The sequence below is a fragment of the Adelges cooleyi genome, unplaced genomic scaffold (genome assembly GCF_023614345.1).
Source record: "Adelges cooleyi isolate 19-005CV unplaced genomic scaffold, UGA_ACOO_1.1 ACOO_flye_CR_arks_rails_tigmint_CR_PRNA_9, whole genome shotgun sequence".
NCBI classification, from domain to species: Eukaryota; Metazoa; Arthropoda; class Insecta; order Hemiptera; family Adelgidae; genus Adelges; species Adelges cooleyi.
The window spans coordinates 14,879,084-14,894,765 of NW_026096579.1; the positions used below are offsets into that span (position 1 = coordinate 14,879,084).

At 27.5% G+C, this 15,682-nt stretch overlaps 2 protein-coding genes across 5 annotated transcripts; one reads left to right on the forward strand and one right to left on the reverse strand.

Annotated features, from left to right (window-relative positions):
* Nucleotides 1-84: 84 nt before the first annotated feature.
* Nucleotides 85-4,944, forward strand: LOC126846772 (EH domain-containing protein 1). Its single transcript, XM_050586561.1, has 6 exons — nucleotides 85-1,095; nucleotides 3,402-3,510; nucleotides 3,569-3,733; nucleotides 3,821-4,004; nucleotides 4,078-4,248; nucleotides 4,326-4,944. The coding sequence occupies exons 1-6, from the start codon at nucleotides 296-298 to the stop codon at nucleotides 4,529-4,531; spliced, it is 1,635 nt and encodes a 544-aa protein (XP_050442518.1). The 5' UTR covers nucleotides 85-295; the 3' UTR covers nucleotides 4,532-4,944.
* A 5,422-nt stretch (nucleotides 4,945-10,366) lies between these two features.
* LOC126847213 (1-acyl-sn-glycerol-3-phosphate acyltransferase beta-like) lies at nucleotides 10,367-15,599 on the reverse strand. 4 transcript variants are annotated; one of them, XM_050587354.1, is made up of 6 exons: nucleotides 15,489-15,599; nucleotides 13,491-13,721; nucleotides 13,292-13,425; nucleotides 12,993-13,174; nucleotides 12,583-12,748; nucleotides 10,367-11,271 (listed from the first exon to the last, which is right to left on the reverse strand). In XM_050587354.1, the coding sequence occupies exons 2-6, from the start codon at nucleotides 13,682-13,684 to the stop codon at nucleotides 11,117-11,119; spliced, it is 831 nt and encodes a 276-aa protein (XP_050443311.1). In that variant the 5' UTR covers nucleotides 13,685-13,721; nucleotides 15,489-15,599; the 3' UTR covers nucleotides 10,367-11,116. The 4 variants fall into 4 exon arrangements, with proteins under 4 accessions (XP_050443311.1, XP_050443309.1, XP_050443307.1 ...); XM_050587352.1 differs by lacking the exon at nucleotides 15,489-15,599 and adding an exon at nucleotides 14,267-14,495; XM_050587350.1 differs by lacking the exon at nucleotides 15,489-15,599 and adding an exon at nucleotides 15,139-15,333 and having other exon boundaries at nucleotides 10,368-11,271.
* Between the last annotated feature and the right edge of the window lie 83 nt (nucleotides 15,600-15,682).

The window sequence follows — 15,682 nt, forward strand, 5'->3', positions numbered from 1 at the left end:
ATGTTACAAACATTTTATGGTTGTTGCTAGTGAGTTGGCATTTCTGATAGATAACAACGTCACGATCTATCAATGATAAGGAAATATCCAACTTGCACTCGTTTATCGTTACGCGATTTCTTTTTTGTTTAGTTATCTGGCAAACTGAGTAAAATCTGTATTACTGAAGTATAATGTACTAAATGTCAACTATTATAATGACGTTCCGGTGAAAACCTTTCGAGTGCTAGCGTGTGATTGTGTTTTATTATTATATAAATATATTTTTGTGTATGAAATTTTCAATCGTACAATCATGTTGGGTTGGCTAAGAAAAGATGATAGCAAAAAAATTGAAACGTACGAATCCGTGTTGGATGGATTGCGGGAAAAGTATAAGACTAAACTTTTGCCTCTTGAACAAGCTTATCAATTCCATGATTTCCATTCACCTCAGCTGGATGATCCTGATTTTGATGCAAAACCAATGATCTTGCTTGTTGGTCAATATTCAACAGGCAAAACTACTTTTATCAAGCATCTGCTGGAGTCAGAATTCCCTGGCATACGGATCGGACCAGAGCCAACAACTGACCGATTCATTGCTGTCATGTATGATGACAAAGAAGGCATAATTCCAGGAAATGCATTAGTTGTAGATCCTAAAAAACAATTTAGACCATTATCGAAATTCGGTAATGCGTTCCTTAACCGCTTTCAATGTTCTATGGTTAATTCACCTGTACTCAAAGGAATTTCAATAGTTGACACACCTGGTATTTTATCAGGTGAAAAACAAAGGGTTGATAGAGGTTATGACTTTACCGGCGTACTTGAATGGTTTGCTGAGCATGTAGATAGAATTATTTTGCTATTTGATGCTCATAAATTAGACATTTCTGATGAGTTTCGTCGATCTATTGAAGCACTACGAGGTCATGATGACAAAATTAGAATTATATTAAACAAAGCAGATATGATTGATCATCAACAATTAATGCGTGTGTATGGAGCATTGATGTGGTCATTAGGAAAAGTATTACAAACTCCAGAAGTAGCTAGAGTATATATTGGATCATTTTGGGACAAGCCATTAAGATATGATGTCAATAGAAGGTAATATATTATTTAATCAAATTAAAATGTATAAAAATATAAACTCGATGAACTAAAAATGTTTAAAAAAAATTTTATTACTTTAAATAAATCTTTTTTTAAAGTGATTACAAAAACTAATTTCAAAAGTAAGCCTTTAGCCCCACCGAAAAAGTCATAAGCCTTCTTTTAAAGAAGACATTTTGAAATCCATTGAATAAATAGGTCATATTAGAAGTTCTACAACAGTCATACTTGATCAAACTTTTACCTTAACACGCAGAAAAAATATTATACAACTTTTGTAACCAAAAAAAGCTTAATACCAATTTAACTGTTAAAAAAGTTTGCATATTTAAAATGACCGTTAAATCTATCGATCTTTAAATATTGACTTTATTTTACCCATCATTAATGAGTTTTTTACGGTCATCTTAATGTTATTTACTTATTGATATGATTACTTGGCAGGTGTTATTAGAAACAAAAATCATTTTACAATAATTATTATGCTATTTGATGTTATGAAAGGTGTCTTACTCGTGTTTAAGTGTTTAATTGAATCATTTAATAAAAAAATATGCTTCCCCCCAAAATACTAAAAATAATTTATATATTTTATACCTATCTAGTTATATTTTTATGTTAAAATCAATTACTAAATAAATTAACTAGACCGTGACAATAATTGAACCAATCAAACTAGATCAAACATTAAATAAATATACTGTCTTTATAGTGTTAAGTGTCAATTGTTTTTTTTTTTATGGCATGCTCTAGTTTCTAATGATTGGAAATCTGTTGTCATTTTTCTTTTTCCTTAAGAAGATAAAGGGGGCTAGTAGGTCAATACTTTCATTATTATACCCTGTTTCTATAAAATGCATTGGTATTTATTTTTTTTAGATTAAACCACATACTATTTATTTTATAATATAATATGTAGGTAACTTATTAGTACAAATATTTTGTTAATATTCATTTAAATAACTAGAATTCATTTAACAATAAATTAATATTCAATAGAAGCTCCTATGAATTTATTTGATGGTTCTTATAAAATAGAGTATGGAATTATTAAAAAAAAAATTGATTCTAGACATTATAAAATATGATCCAATAGTTACTTTTATAACTGTGATTTTACATGGTTATGTAAAGTTATTATTGTTAAATTCTATACTTTATTTAAATCATTTATAAAAAAGTAATTTCAAAGTTATATCTGAATGTTTTAAATATTTTAATCACTTTATTTTAGTAAAAGTAGTTAACTATCACTGTGTAAGACTGTTATTTTAATTGTGTTTATCATATTTTTATCTTACAAAGACAATTAGTTTTTTTTTTACTATTATTATTAGACAAACAACTAAAAAAGTTAATATAATTAGTACAGTATAAAGTTATAATAATATTATCTCATTTACTCATAAATCATAATCTTTATATAACCTTCAACTTGTAACCTAACATGCCTTAAAGGCCATCATGAGATGGTTTTTTGACAAATAAGTGGGACTGGTCGTCAGTCTGTTACTGTAGATCTTGTAGGTTTGTTCTTTTTTGGAATAGACTATAGAGATGTAGTGGGTATTCATTATACACTGTTAAAACAGTTTTAAAAATATATTCGTTAATCATTCTTTGATGAACATAAATACACACTCATTTAGTATTGACTAATCAATTCAAGTTTATTTTATATTTTTTATGAGATAATTAAGAGGAGAAGGAGTGGCCGAGTGGGTAAGGCGGCAGTGTGATAGCACTCACTGTCGTTGGTTCAAAACTCAGTTACGGGTGCTCTGTTTGCTGGGCGAGCAATCGTCCGGTGAAAAGGAGCCACCATCCGGCGACAAACTGACGATCTGTCCCGGATAGCAAATTTGTCAAGAAACCATCTCATGATAGTAGCTTTGGGCATTTATGGCCTACATCATGATGAATAAGATAATTAATGAGTAGTTAAAAAAATAACAGCTAGTTGTTGTAGCATTATAAATACTTCCATTATTTAAAAAAAAAAACAATTATTTAATAATAGTTTAAGTATGGCGCTTATTTTAACAACACAAATTCTATTCTGTTTTAAAAACTATTATTAGCATTTAAAAATCAATTACTTATACCTCATAAATTATGTTGGCTTACTAGTAGTTAGTAGGTAATTCATATTTTGAAAAAATAGGTTTTAAAATGTATACTTGTTAAAAAAAAAATTATAATTGACTAGAAAATGTTATTCCCTTATATGTTAATATGTTCAATGTATTTCACCTTAAAAAAACAATGATTAATATTTAATGAATATGAATTATTAATAGATTATTTGAAGACGAAGAGCAGGATTTATTCAAGGATTTGCAATCCTTGCCAGGAAATGCTGCATTAAGAAAGTTGAACGACTTAATAAAAAGAGCAAGATTAGCCAAAGTGAGGGTGCATAGTGTTTTTAAAATGTTCAAGTTAATAATGAAAACTCTTTTGACAGGTTCATGCCTATATCATTAGCGCCCTCCATAAAGAAATGCCAGCTATTTTTAGAAAAGATGGTAAGAAAAAAGATTTAATAAAAAATCTTGGTACTATATACCAAACTATACAGCGTGAACACCAAATTTCACCTGGAGATTTTCCTGAAATTAAAAAAATGCAGGTATTTATTGTTTCTTATTTCCAGAAGTATAAAATAGAATCCTTTCTATACTTCATATATTCTAATAACGAACAAATACTATTTTAGGATATTTTAATTAACCAAGATTTTAGTAAGTTTCAAAGTCTTAAACCCCATTTATTAGAAGAAGTTGATAAAATGCTAGCTAATGATATTGCCAAACTAATGGCCATGATACCACTGCAAGATGTTGACAATCGACAAGTTAATAATGGAGATGCTCCTCCACAACAATCTGCAGTTGTTAAAGGTTATTGAATATTCATTCTTACTTCACAATGGAAGAAAGTTGAGATACATTGATTTTTAATTTATATCTGTAGGTGGTGCATTCATTAGCGTTCAAGATACTGCTAGTCCATTTGGCTATAAACGTGGTGAGGGAATCGATGCTGGAAAAGGAGAAACAGGGTGGATAGTCAATAAAGATCGGCAAAAATACGATGCTATATTTACTAGCCTGGAAAAATCTGATGGCAAACTATCAGGAGCTAGTATGTCATAAGTTTTAACTTTTAAATACTAAAAATACCAACATAAATGTAATTCCTAATAAAATATAATATTGCAGTTGCCAAAGCTGAGATGGTGAAATCAAAACTACCTAACTCTGTATTGGGAAAAATTTGGAAATTATCTGATATCGACCATGATGGTTTCTTAGACGCAGATGAATTTGCTTTGGCTTTACATTTAATACAGGTGAAACTGGAAGGACATGAATTGCCAATGGAATTACCCGAACATTTAGTTCCTCCCTCGAAAAGAGATATTTGAATATAAATTTTTAATTTATTGGAATACCTTATTGTGGACTTTGTACTCAGTATACTTAGATTCAAATGATTACTTATTGGGCCCTATTATTTTTAGTTAATTAATATATCAAGCAAATAAATATTCCATATTGAACCCGCACAATTTTTCTTTAACAGAACTATCGCTTATGTGTAAATTTTATTTCCGAATGAATCGTAAATATTATTGAAACTTGTTGAGAAAAAGTTTATATTATTATTTTTATTAATTTATTTTTTTATTTGTTAAATTGCATAACCAATGCAGCATTTCATTATACGTACCAATATCAGTAAATATGTGATATATTTATTATTTTTATTATCAATGATATGGCTGTTTTATGCCAGTTATAATGCACTGTAATAACTGATAAGAAACTTTATATTTTTAATAAGGCAAGTAAATTTTAAGAATATGTATTAATTATAAATGTATATTATTATCTTAAAGAAAACATGGTGTTAGTTTTAATTTAGTTAATTTGTCACCTCTCTTTTCATTAAAATAATTTGTTATAGTAAAATACCTACTATTATTTTATATTAGGTAATTGTCAATAAAATTTACTGTCATAAAATTTTCTTTTCTTGTTAACATGTTTTAATAATATACATTTTATTTTTGAAATTAAAGGTTTTTTTTTCTAAATAGCAATTTATTGTCTAAAAGTGCATATTCAATTGAACTAGTTTGAATATAGTTTTAATTAGTGATTTGACAAATTCTGATTTTTTACTTTGAACCAAACTTTTAAAACATTTTAACACCAAATCAGAAACAAGCTATAAAAATATTCTTGGTTTAATGTAAAGTATAAAAACTATTTTATTTTTGTAAATATAATTCTCTCATGGTACTTTATATATTTTAATAATATAAAATAAGTTTATTGTTTTAGCAATAACTTTTCATTCTACTTTAGTGCAGTTTTAACAAAGCAATAATTTTTGTATAATGAAATTATTGACATATAACCCACACAATATTATACATGTAATATTTAAGGTAAGTTAAAAGAAAAATGTTTCTAAGTTTGGTTAGGTTCCATGACATCTCTATTTTAGTTAATTATTTGTAGCTATTAAACTGCACTATATTTATAAGAAATTGTAGACATTTTCATTAGAAATTTAAATCAATTTTTGATTGGGTCGAACAATGACAGTATCTTTAAAATGTATTAACTTAGTCATGCAATCTTTTTGTTCACCACTCAGTAATAGAAATGGGAAGGCAACATGCAATTGTTTAAAATAGCAATATATTAATAGGACGACACATTTTTCAAATATTGTTATGCACTTATTTAAGAAACTGATTGAATAAATATGAATGTAGAGTATTGAGATGTGACGGCAAAATGTGCTGTTTGCCTAGAACCTTTAAACCCGCCTCTGCCACAATGCCGATAACTGTTTTTTTTAATTCCCCGCTGCGATTTCAATATACTTATTTGAAAAAGTGATGGAATAGCAGTTTTTAATTATTTATAACTATGTAAAGAACTATTTAAAACTGTAGTATAGAAAGTAAAAATGATATCGTTGATGATAGGTAAATCGTAAATGTCTTATATGTCTTTACTGAGAACTACACAAATACAATAAATTTTAGAAACATTTTCAAATGTTTTATAGCAAGATAATAATAAATTCGACAACCGTTTTTTAGTAATTATCAACACTGTTTAAAGTACCTTGTAGTTTTATCCTGATTCTAGATTTATGATTAGCGCATACGTTATAACTTATACATCTGCATACTAATTGAAAAAATTACAATAACCACGTGTCTAAGGCATGACTCATGTACAAATAATTCTCGAACAGTTCTTATATACGAGTAGCCTAGTATACAGTGAATAGAATTATTTACGAAAATGATGAGTCACGGCAGTTGCTATATTTTAATAACGTTGATAAATCATTTTTACTTTCGTCATGATGGGTGGAGTTGGATGTAAGGTAACAACATAAACACCACGAGTACTTCTTACATGAATGTGAATCATACGTTAAACATAAAAACTTGGCGTCAAAACGATTAGATACCAATTAAATTCGCATGACCACGATTAAAATCGCGGTTGTGCAATTTGCAGTCGTTACAATGGCATCAAACCTACAATTGTACTGAATACCGGATGTGTAAACATGTAAACTGCGCCCGAGTTCTTATCATGTGGAAAAAGCTGACATGTAAACTGCAATAAAAATAACTTAGTTCGTTACAGCCATATAATATCGCCGCCCCGGTAGAACAATGACACAACTGCAATAATTGAAATTTTACAGGAGAACCAAAAAACCAAATTATTTTTCACTAAAATGTTAATAATTTATGAATGCACAATAAATTATTACAACTACAGTTACGTCGTTTGTCTACCTCGCTATATCTAAACACATTGAAGCATTTAGTTCATTTTACCAAATTTTGCATTTGTGTCATTGTTCTACCGTGGTGTCGATATGTACATAAAATAAACAAAACTACAAAATATCTCATGTTAATAATACTTCGATCGTTAAAATTAGGACAAATAATAACATATTGATCAATTGGTGTTTCACCGCTAATATATTTCTTAATTAAACTTTGTAATTTTTCACATTTTTGTTTTGTTTTAGAACTTTGATTTTTAAAAGGTTCATTTATACTTTTTAATTTAATATATATTTCTATTTGAATTTCTTTTAACTTCTCTATAAACATAAAAATATTTGGATGAGTTGTAAAGCTAGAATTAAAATGGGAATGGTTTAAAACATAAAGATGTACACAAACTACCTGGTTCATTAATTATTAATAACGAGGAAATACAATTTAGAATTTTTGTTACGGATGACACAATAACTTGCTACTTATGCACATCCACCCGCCATACATCAACCTCATGCCCTAGCAAGCTAAATACACCACATATAACCGAGTTAGATGAATCAAACAATCAATTACAAAATAATATTACACATGAATTTAACGAACCCTTAATAAAATCTGTCAATACATCTAAAGTTACTCCTATGGTATCTGATAATACATATAAAACCCTGAATACAATCGAAGACAAAATCCTTCACTCACAAACTATGAACAAACGCCCAGTACCCTCTTCACCCCTTTCTCAATCGTCTAATATGCAAATTATAAACGCAACTGTTAAAAACACTGAAAAAAAAATAATTAAAAAAAACTTCTTTTGTCGAAAACTTAATTGATAACCTGTCCTTCAACATGGAACCGACCAAAACGTATTTTAAAGAAAACCCTCAACTACCATTAGACTATGTTCAAACAATGAGTTTTATCGATAACGTAATAAACGCTAACATTTTTGAAGAAATGCAAAGCATAGCAAAAAAATATACTAACGACATAGATACATTGGCGACAGTTATCCAAGTGATTCATACATTTATAACCGACAGAAGTTGTAAATATAGGCTCACCAAGTTGTATAAAAAACTCACCTCCCCTTCAACTCAATATTAATGACCTCAATAATTCAATGGAACATTAATAGCTTCTACAAAAAATTGCTTAACCCTTTATATTACTAGGAGATTTTAATAACCGAAGTCATACATCCATATAACCATATATGAGGATCGACACTACTACCGAAACAAGAGGGAAAATTTTGGAAAAAACTGTAGACAAAGAAAATGTAATTGTTATCAACAACGGAGACTCAACAAGAATAAATATTAACAGCCGTTTTACAGCCATAGACTTAACTTCAACATGTCCAACACTAGCCCCCCTACTTGAGTGGAAAGTATAATGTCGCTCAACTAGCCAACACAATTTGCACATTTTTTCTTTGATTTGCAACTTTTTCTGGCGTACATGTTTCCAGTTAAGTCGCGAGTCAAGGTGCATTCCCAGATATTTTGCTGAATCATTTTGTGGGACTATGTTGATTTAGCGTGACTGGGATATATGCGGTTTTACTTGTCACTATTGATTTTTATTTTCCAACGCTTTGTCCAGTCGTAAACGTTGTTGATTGTCACTTGTAGAATATCTCAGTCGCAGCTTGTTCCTTATTGGTTGATAGTATTGTCGTGTCATCGGCAAACATAGCTATCATTGTGTCGTCATTAGTTGGAATATTAGCTGTATAGAGTAGGTACACAATAGGTCCGAGAACACTACCTTGAGGTACTCCAGCTAATATACTCTTCCAGTTAGTGGTCGCTTCTTCGTATCTAACACGAAACTGTCTTTCAGTCAGATATGATTTGAGAAGTGCACACCACGTATGTAGGAGCTGCTCTTGCAATTTTAGTAATATACCTTTGTGCCAAACTTTGTCAAAAGCTTGGGCCACATCAAGGAATACACCACAGCAGTATTATAAGGACAATAGTTGAAACAATTCTCCCCTTCTCCTTTAAAACCGAGAAAAACACCCAACAAAAATTAACTTATTTTTCAACTATAAAATATGATAATTACACAGATATTTTTGAAAAATAGTCGATTTATAGCTGTACATTTATTTGAAGAACTTATTTTATAAATTAATTATTATAACTATTTTTATTTTTTTATTTTACAAAAAACATCTATAATAAATCTAAAATATGCATAATAAGTTTTTTTTCTAAATTATATTACCCATATTTGTCGTATTATTAACTTATATATAAGTAATTTAATCTCGAGAGGCAGGTTGGATATAAGCATCGGGCGGAAAAGATGCAATTAAATAATTGATATTTTTCTTTTGACATTTTCATGTCTTAGCTCTCACACGTAACCGACAAAAGTGTTATGGACACGGAGATATTTGTTGTATTCACAACGTACAAACTAGAACTGAACCAAAATGAGTTCAATAATTTAAGAGGCCATATTTTTATGAACTATTTTAAGTCAGATATTTAAAACTAAAATATTAGCCAGAAACTTGGTATGTTACTAGCCACCTTAGATACTAGCTTATTAATATACTATTTTATTATCTATAATTCCACCACAACTCTAAATTTATTCGGTACTTCAACGAGAAATGAAAATGCTCTTTCGTGGTTCCAGACTCGGCTGAAAAATGTTTTTTTTCTTCGAGGTGAGGTCCCCAAGTTAGACGTTTGTCTAGTATTAAACCAAGATATTTTGTCTCATTTTGAGTAGTGATAACTGTATTGTTGAGTATTACAACAGGACATGATTCAGGACGGAGAGGAAAGGTAACGTGACTGGATTTATTTATATTAAAAACCTTAGATCTAAGGCAAACAACTTGAAGAAACTATTACAATTGTTGTATTAAATTATTTTTGATGAAAAAAAAACATGTTTCACGCTTAACTGTATAACCTACCACACAGAAAAAATAAAGTCTATATTATTGGTTTGATTTGTGCGGACCATCACCTGAGGTCACAATCGTAAAAACTTCGGAGCCCCACCGGCCATACGTATGTTAGTTTTAGTTATACTAAAACTAAAAAAGTAAATATATATTTTTTTTATACCTAATATTATTATATTTAATATGGTTTATATGGCCACAAAAAAAAAAAAAAAAATGTTTTTTTTCAAGTTAACTCATTTAATACCCGTACAATACCATAGCGGCCCCAATTATAAACCAAGAGCACTCCAATCTGACTTCCAACACTTGGTTTATTAAATTTATTTCTGATAAATACTCAGTTAATATTATACTGCATACATTTATTTAAGTAAAAATATAATTAAATAAAATCAGAAATAATAATAGTACTAATTAATTTTTTCATAACTTTCTTAACACAAGAAAGTAGGTATTAAAAAATATAAATTGTTATAGTTAATTTCATCAAAGTTATGATGTACAAGAGGCCTTGTTAAAAGTAGTTTACAACATAACATATGAGACTAGTAAATAAAAGAATCAAATATTTTTATGGTAACGACTATGTCTATAATAAATGTTACTATTTATTTTAAAGCGCTAATATACAAACAAAGATATGGGTGCTTGTAACTATCATATTAGATAGCAGCCAATATTTTATATTTAGAGTTCAAATACAGCTATACAACTTAAAATTAAAAATAAATAGTAAATATTTAACTCAAATTTGATAGATTGCATAAAACTTTAATGGTTCTACAATCCTTTATTAGAACACTTTGATTAATCCAAATATATGGTTATGAAACCAATGAAGTGTTGTGCAACGTTTGACTTTCAGTTTTTGTATACCCATAAATATTAAGAATTGAGTACGTAATTTGAATTAAACAACTGTGTAGATGTTTTGAATTTTTAAACCAACAAAAACCATTAAAAAACATAATTTTTTTTATTTGAAATTATCAGAACAGTAATATTAACTTAATCTACTTTAGTTTTTTTAAAGATTCGTATTTTAAATCTATCATCTACAATCATTATAAATTATAAAATGGAACAAAACATATTCTGTCAAAAATACTGTAAGCACATTTGTACCAGATAAGTGATAACTATAAGCTAATGCTGATAGTTACTTTAGTTAAATTACCATACTTATATGCTACATAACTATTAAGTCAACACTCTCAAAAGGCATATTTATGGTTTTAGCTAACATTATAATATTTTGTTTTTAGTTCTTCTGAAGTTTTTTTATAAACATCAGTCATTGCAGACCTAGCTTTTTCTATTAACTCGGTCAAATTTTCTTTGGTCATTCCTTCTGTGGATATAGGAGGCAATATTGTAATTATATTATGACCTGAAAAAAAAATTCCAACTTAATATTCTCATAAAGGCATCAATATATTACCTACATATACAAATTTTAATAAAATTAACGATTTATTCTAAATTTTATCATTTTAATACAAATTCGAATTACATTAGCTATCAATTTTTATAACTTAAATATCTTTTTACTTAATTGATGGTACAACGATTTGGTTTACTTAAATAAATTTTAAAAAAAAATTCTAGAAACCTCTCCAATAAACATATTAATGGCAGCAGGTAATACAGCCGATATTGATTTTTTTAATTTTGTCAATACTGATACACTCAAGTCATATTTAAAGTCAAAAAGATAATTAACTAAGACTTATAAAATTATTTTTAAACTATTGTAGCATATGTTATTCATTATTTATTATATTATACTACCTGTTATTATTATATATATATTATACTATTTTTGTAAATGGAGTTGATTCCGTAATATAGAATATTATTATTATTATTATTATATTTTATTTTTGGTTTATGATCTTTTTTAAATTGTTCAACCACTTTTTTAGGTCATTTTCAAAATAACAGTATCCAAACTTAATAATTTATAACTATTGTTGTAAGTTAATAATTTTCTTAACATTTTTATTTATCTATTCAATGGTAATTTTATTATAATATGCAGATGCCAGATACTGTTTTATTATAAGTGGTAAACAGTTTTTATAAATAGTTATTATAATACTAAAAATCTCCTAATTACTTTGTTTTAATGTTATTTAATTCAATTACTAACTTGATGCGTAGCTGAAAAGATAGTTTTTATTATTATTTTTTGGGTAATTGTGTCTGATCACACGATATCTTCTAACCTGCTGAACTGATTTCTTCAAGTGGCAAGTCTATTGATCAGAAATCTAACCTGGAAGGTATTTTATCAGGTAAAAAATTTAAGAAGTTTAACCCCCTTCCTCTTCAAAATTGAGAGAAACACCCAATAAATTTACTTATTTTTTAACTTTAAAATATGGCACGCAATAACTTTTTTTAAGTAGTTTAATTAGTTCCAAATTTGTATGGAATATATTTTAGATAAAGTCTATTATTGTATTTCTACCATCTACTGATTCGCATCTAAGCATTTTTTTGAAAGTGATAAATTCACCTTTAGTTATTCCCGTAGACCTGTGACATCAACCAACCCTAAATGTTTCATTCTCACTATGCCTAGACTCCACTGTACTGGCCTTATTAAATTGGTAATCAAGTAAATATAAATTAAGATCAGTAAATTGTTTGTTTATTTTTAGGAAATACAATTTATTAGTAAGGCTAATATTATTACCTGAATCGAATGTACGATTTTTGTGGTCTAAAAATGTATATTGTGATACAACCATCGGTTGTATTGGACATTGGCATGAAATAGCCACGTGGAATGCTCCTTTTTTAAATGGTAAAAGTTCATCACCACCATGTCTTGTACCTTCAGGAAACATGCAAAGTTTTGCCTATAAAAAAAAAAACTTCGTAGAAATATTCTTTTCACCTATTTGAAAAAGTATATGTTATTGATATATTAAAATATTTCAAGAACCATTAATAAGAGAACATACCAAAAGCGATTATATTGAAAGAAATGTAATATAATTTTAATTTCATACATTTAACATTATAACATGTTAATATCATTTTTTTTTTTAATTAATATGTTTTAATAATGAGTTTTTAACATTGTAATTTAGTTAGAATTACCTTTCTTTGGCGAATAGTTTCTCCAGTTTTGTTAATTGTATTCTGTGCACTTTCAACATTCAGTCGATCAATGAATATTGTACCCCATAACCATGACGCTAACCCAAATGGCCAAAAATAAAAAATTTCTTTTTTAGAAATTACTGTACACCGGTCCATAACCGGCCATATTTCTGATAATACTAAAACATATAATAAGTTAATTATTATAAATAATAAATAACTATTATGAGCAAATTAACTAGTTGTCAATAAAATTATTATCAAAAATAAATATTCACAATAAAAAATCACTTTACCCAATAAATCCAAACAGCTTTGGTGATTAATCAAAACCACACAACCAGAATCGTTGACGATATTTTCTTTTCCCCTAAATTCCCACGTGAGACCTAAAATTTTTGAAATTTGACGTCCTCCCCAAGCTGGTAACCTAAAAAATTATTTAAAAAGAAAACCAATAACATAATTATTTGCACATACACATAATTTTCTTACAATCCATTTCGGTAGTCCTTAGGTCTCCATAGCATGAGAGGTATGAATACGGTGGCAGAAATATATGACAATACTGTAAATATGGCATATTTAGTGTAATAACGGAAAGCATGACTAGAAGTGTACATGATTATAATAAACATGATTATGAGAGTGCTAGTTATTTCAAACTGATAGTCGGATATCAGGAACATTGTTACAAGGTCTTAGGTCGTCACATAATCAGGAACTCTGAAACACAATGTTTATGATATCTTTAAAATATTTCACAAGACAAAAAAGTTTTCTTATCAGTTTTTTTTATAGTAAAAATGTTTAATAGTATATAGCTACTATAAGATTAATTAGAGCTTAAAACATACTAAAAAAATCTGTTAACAATTAAAATTGAATAAATATATATTTTACTATCGGTTTTTCCTAAATTATACTTTTTTAATTAATAAATAATAGATAAAATAATATAGTTTACAATTAGTTATATAATAGTTGTTACTATATATTAGAATAAAATAACTGTGGTTAAAAAACCACAGTAATGAAAACAGAAGTGTGATATTTAGCTATTTAGTTAGGAAACTCAGGAAGCAAGAATATAAACATTTGTATAATATTTTAATGTTCTTACTGTTTTATAAGCATACATACAAATTATGTAGGTCAGATAAAATGTTATCGTTTTACTATAAAATATAAAAAATAAAGCTTAAGTTTGTACATTAAAATATTATTGAAAAATGAGAAATATACTAAAATAATAGCATAAGGGACATTACTATTATATTATGGCACTGTTGATTAGGAGTAAGTTAGATCATATTGGTCGTCTATTAGGCATAATTGTTTTTAGTAATAATAAGGATGGTAGTCTCTTTTTCTAGCGTGATACCAGGTGTTTGCTTAGAGGAAAATACCACCAGTAGGTAATCCAACGTTTGCATTCACACTGCTATAATATCCACGGTTAAGGAAATCATAGTACCCATTAAGCATTAGACACCCAAATCTAGATTTATAAAAACAATTTTTACAATCCATTAGTCGTGTCTTAACAATAATTAGTTACACAATATGAATAGCAATTGAAAATATGTATCCAAGTTAAAAGTTTTGGTTTGAAATATTAAAAAAAAAAAAAAACTGAAAAATAATGTAAATTAAATTACTTGATAAAAGTAGAAAAAAAAATTAAATAATATTATAAATTTTTTAAATTTAACAATTTTTTTAAACTAATTACTTTTGCTCAGTATTTCTAGAAATAGTTTTTTACATTTTTAATAATTTAATTAAGTTAAAAAACTTAAAAATTAAAGAATCTCTTGATTTTTGGAAATTCTCATTAAATAAAGTGATGGAAATAATTTATAAATAAAATAAATTTACGAAGTACATACTTTTAAATTTATATTGATAACTATATAAATACAATTTTACAAAAGCATTAATAGAAGGTTTTATAATACTTACGATACATTAATTAAATAAAACATACACAAGATATAAATTTCGTTTATATTATAATTAAGTGAAATGGAAAAACAATTTTAAGACTGGGTACAAATGAAAAAATATTATGCATACAAGCAAATTATATGAATAATTATTATCCTATTGTAGTATAGCATGCATAATTAATTTGTATTACTTTTTAACTGTTCCCGAAAAACTAATAGGTTAATGATATTAACATAAAATTTCGACTGCGTCACTCAGTAAATTAAAATTTCAAATCAGTACAACTACTGGTTTTCCTTGGAGTGCAAGTTTAAAATAAAAAAAGAACATGTTCTACAGACTACATGTAGTATAAGTACTAGGAGTTGATGTAAATAAATCATAAAAAATTATCTTGCTATCTTTAATCATGATAAAATTGTTCAGAAGAATGATAATATCAGGTTTAATACTGATAAGATAAATGTGAAATATTAATGATAGTAAGCTAAAAATAAAATACGTAATATAGGGAAAGCAAACGTTTCGATAAATACATACCAATACATTTTTGACTGGCCGTTTTACTTTCAAAATTAATATATAAAACAATAAAATCACGATTATCAAGGTGATCGACAGACGTTGATTGGTCAATATTTAATAACGATAACTCATTGTCAAAAAGGATCCACCTTGCTCATTGTAGTACTTATGATTGGTAGCACTGTAGTTAGAAAAATAATATTAAAGCT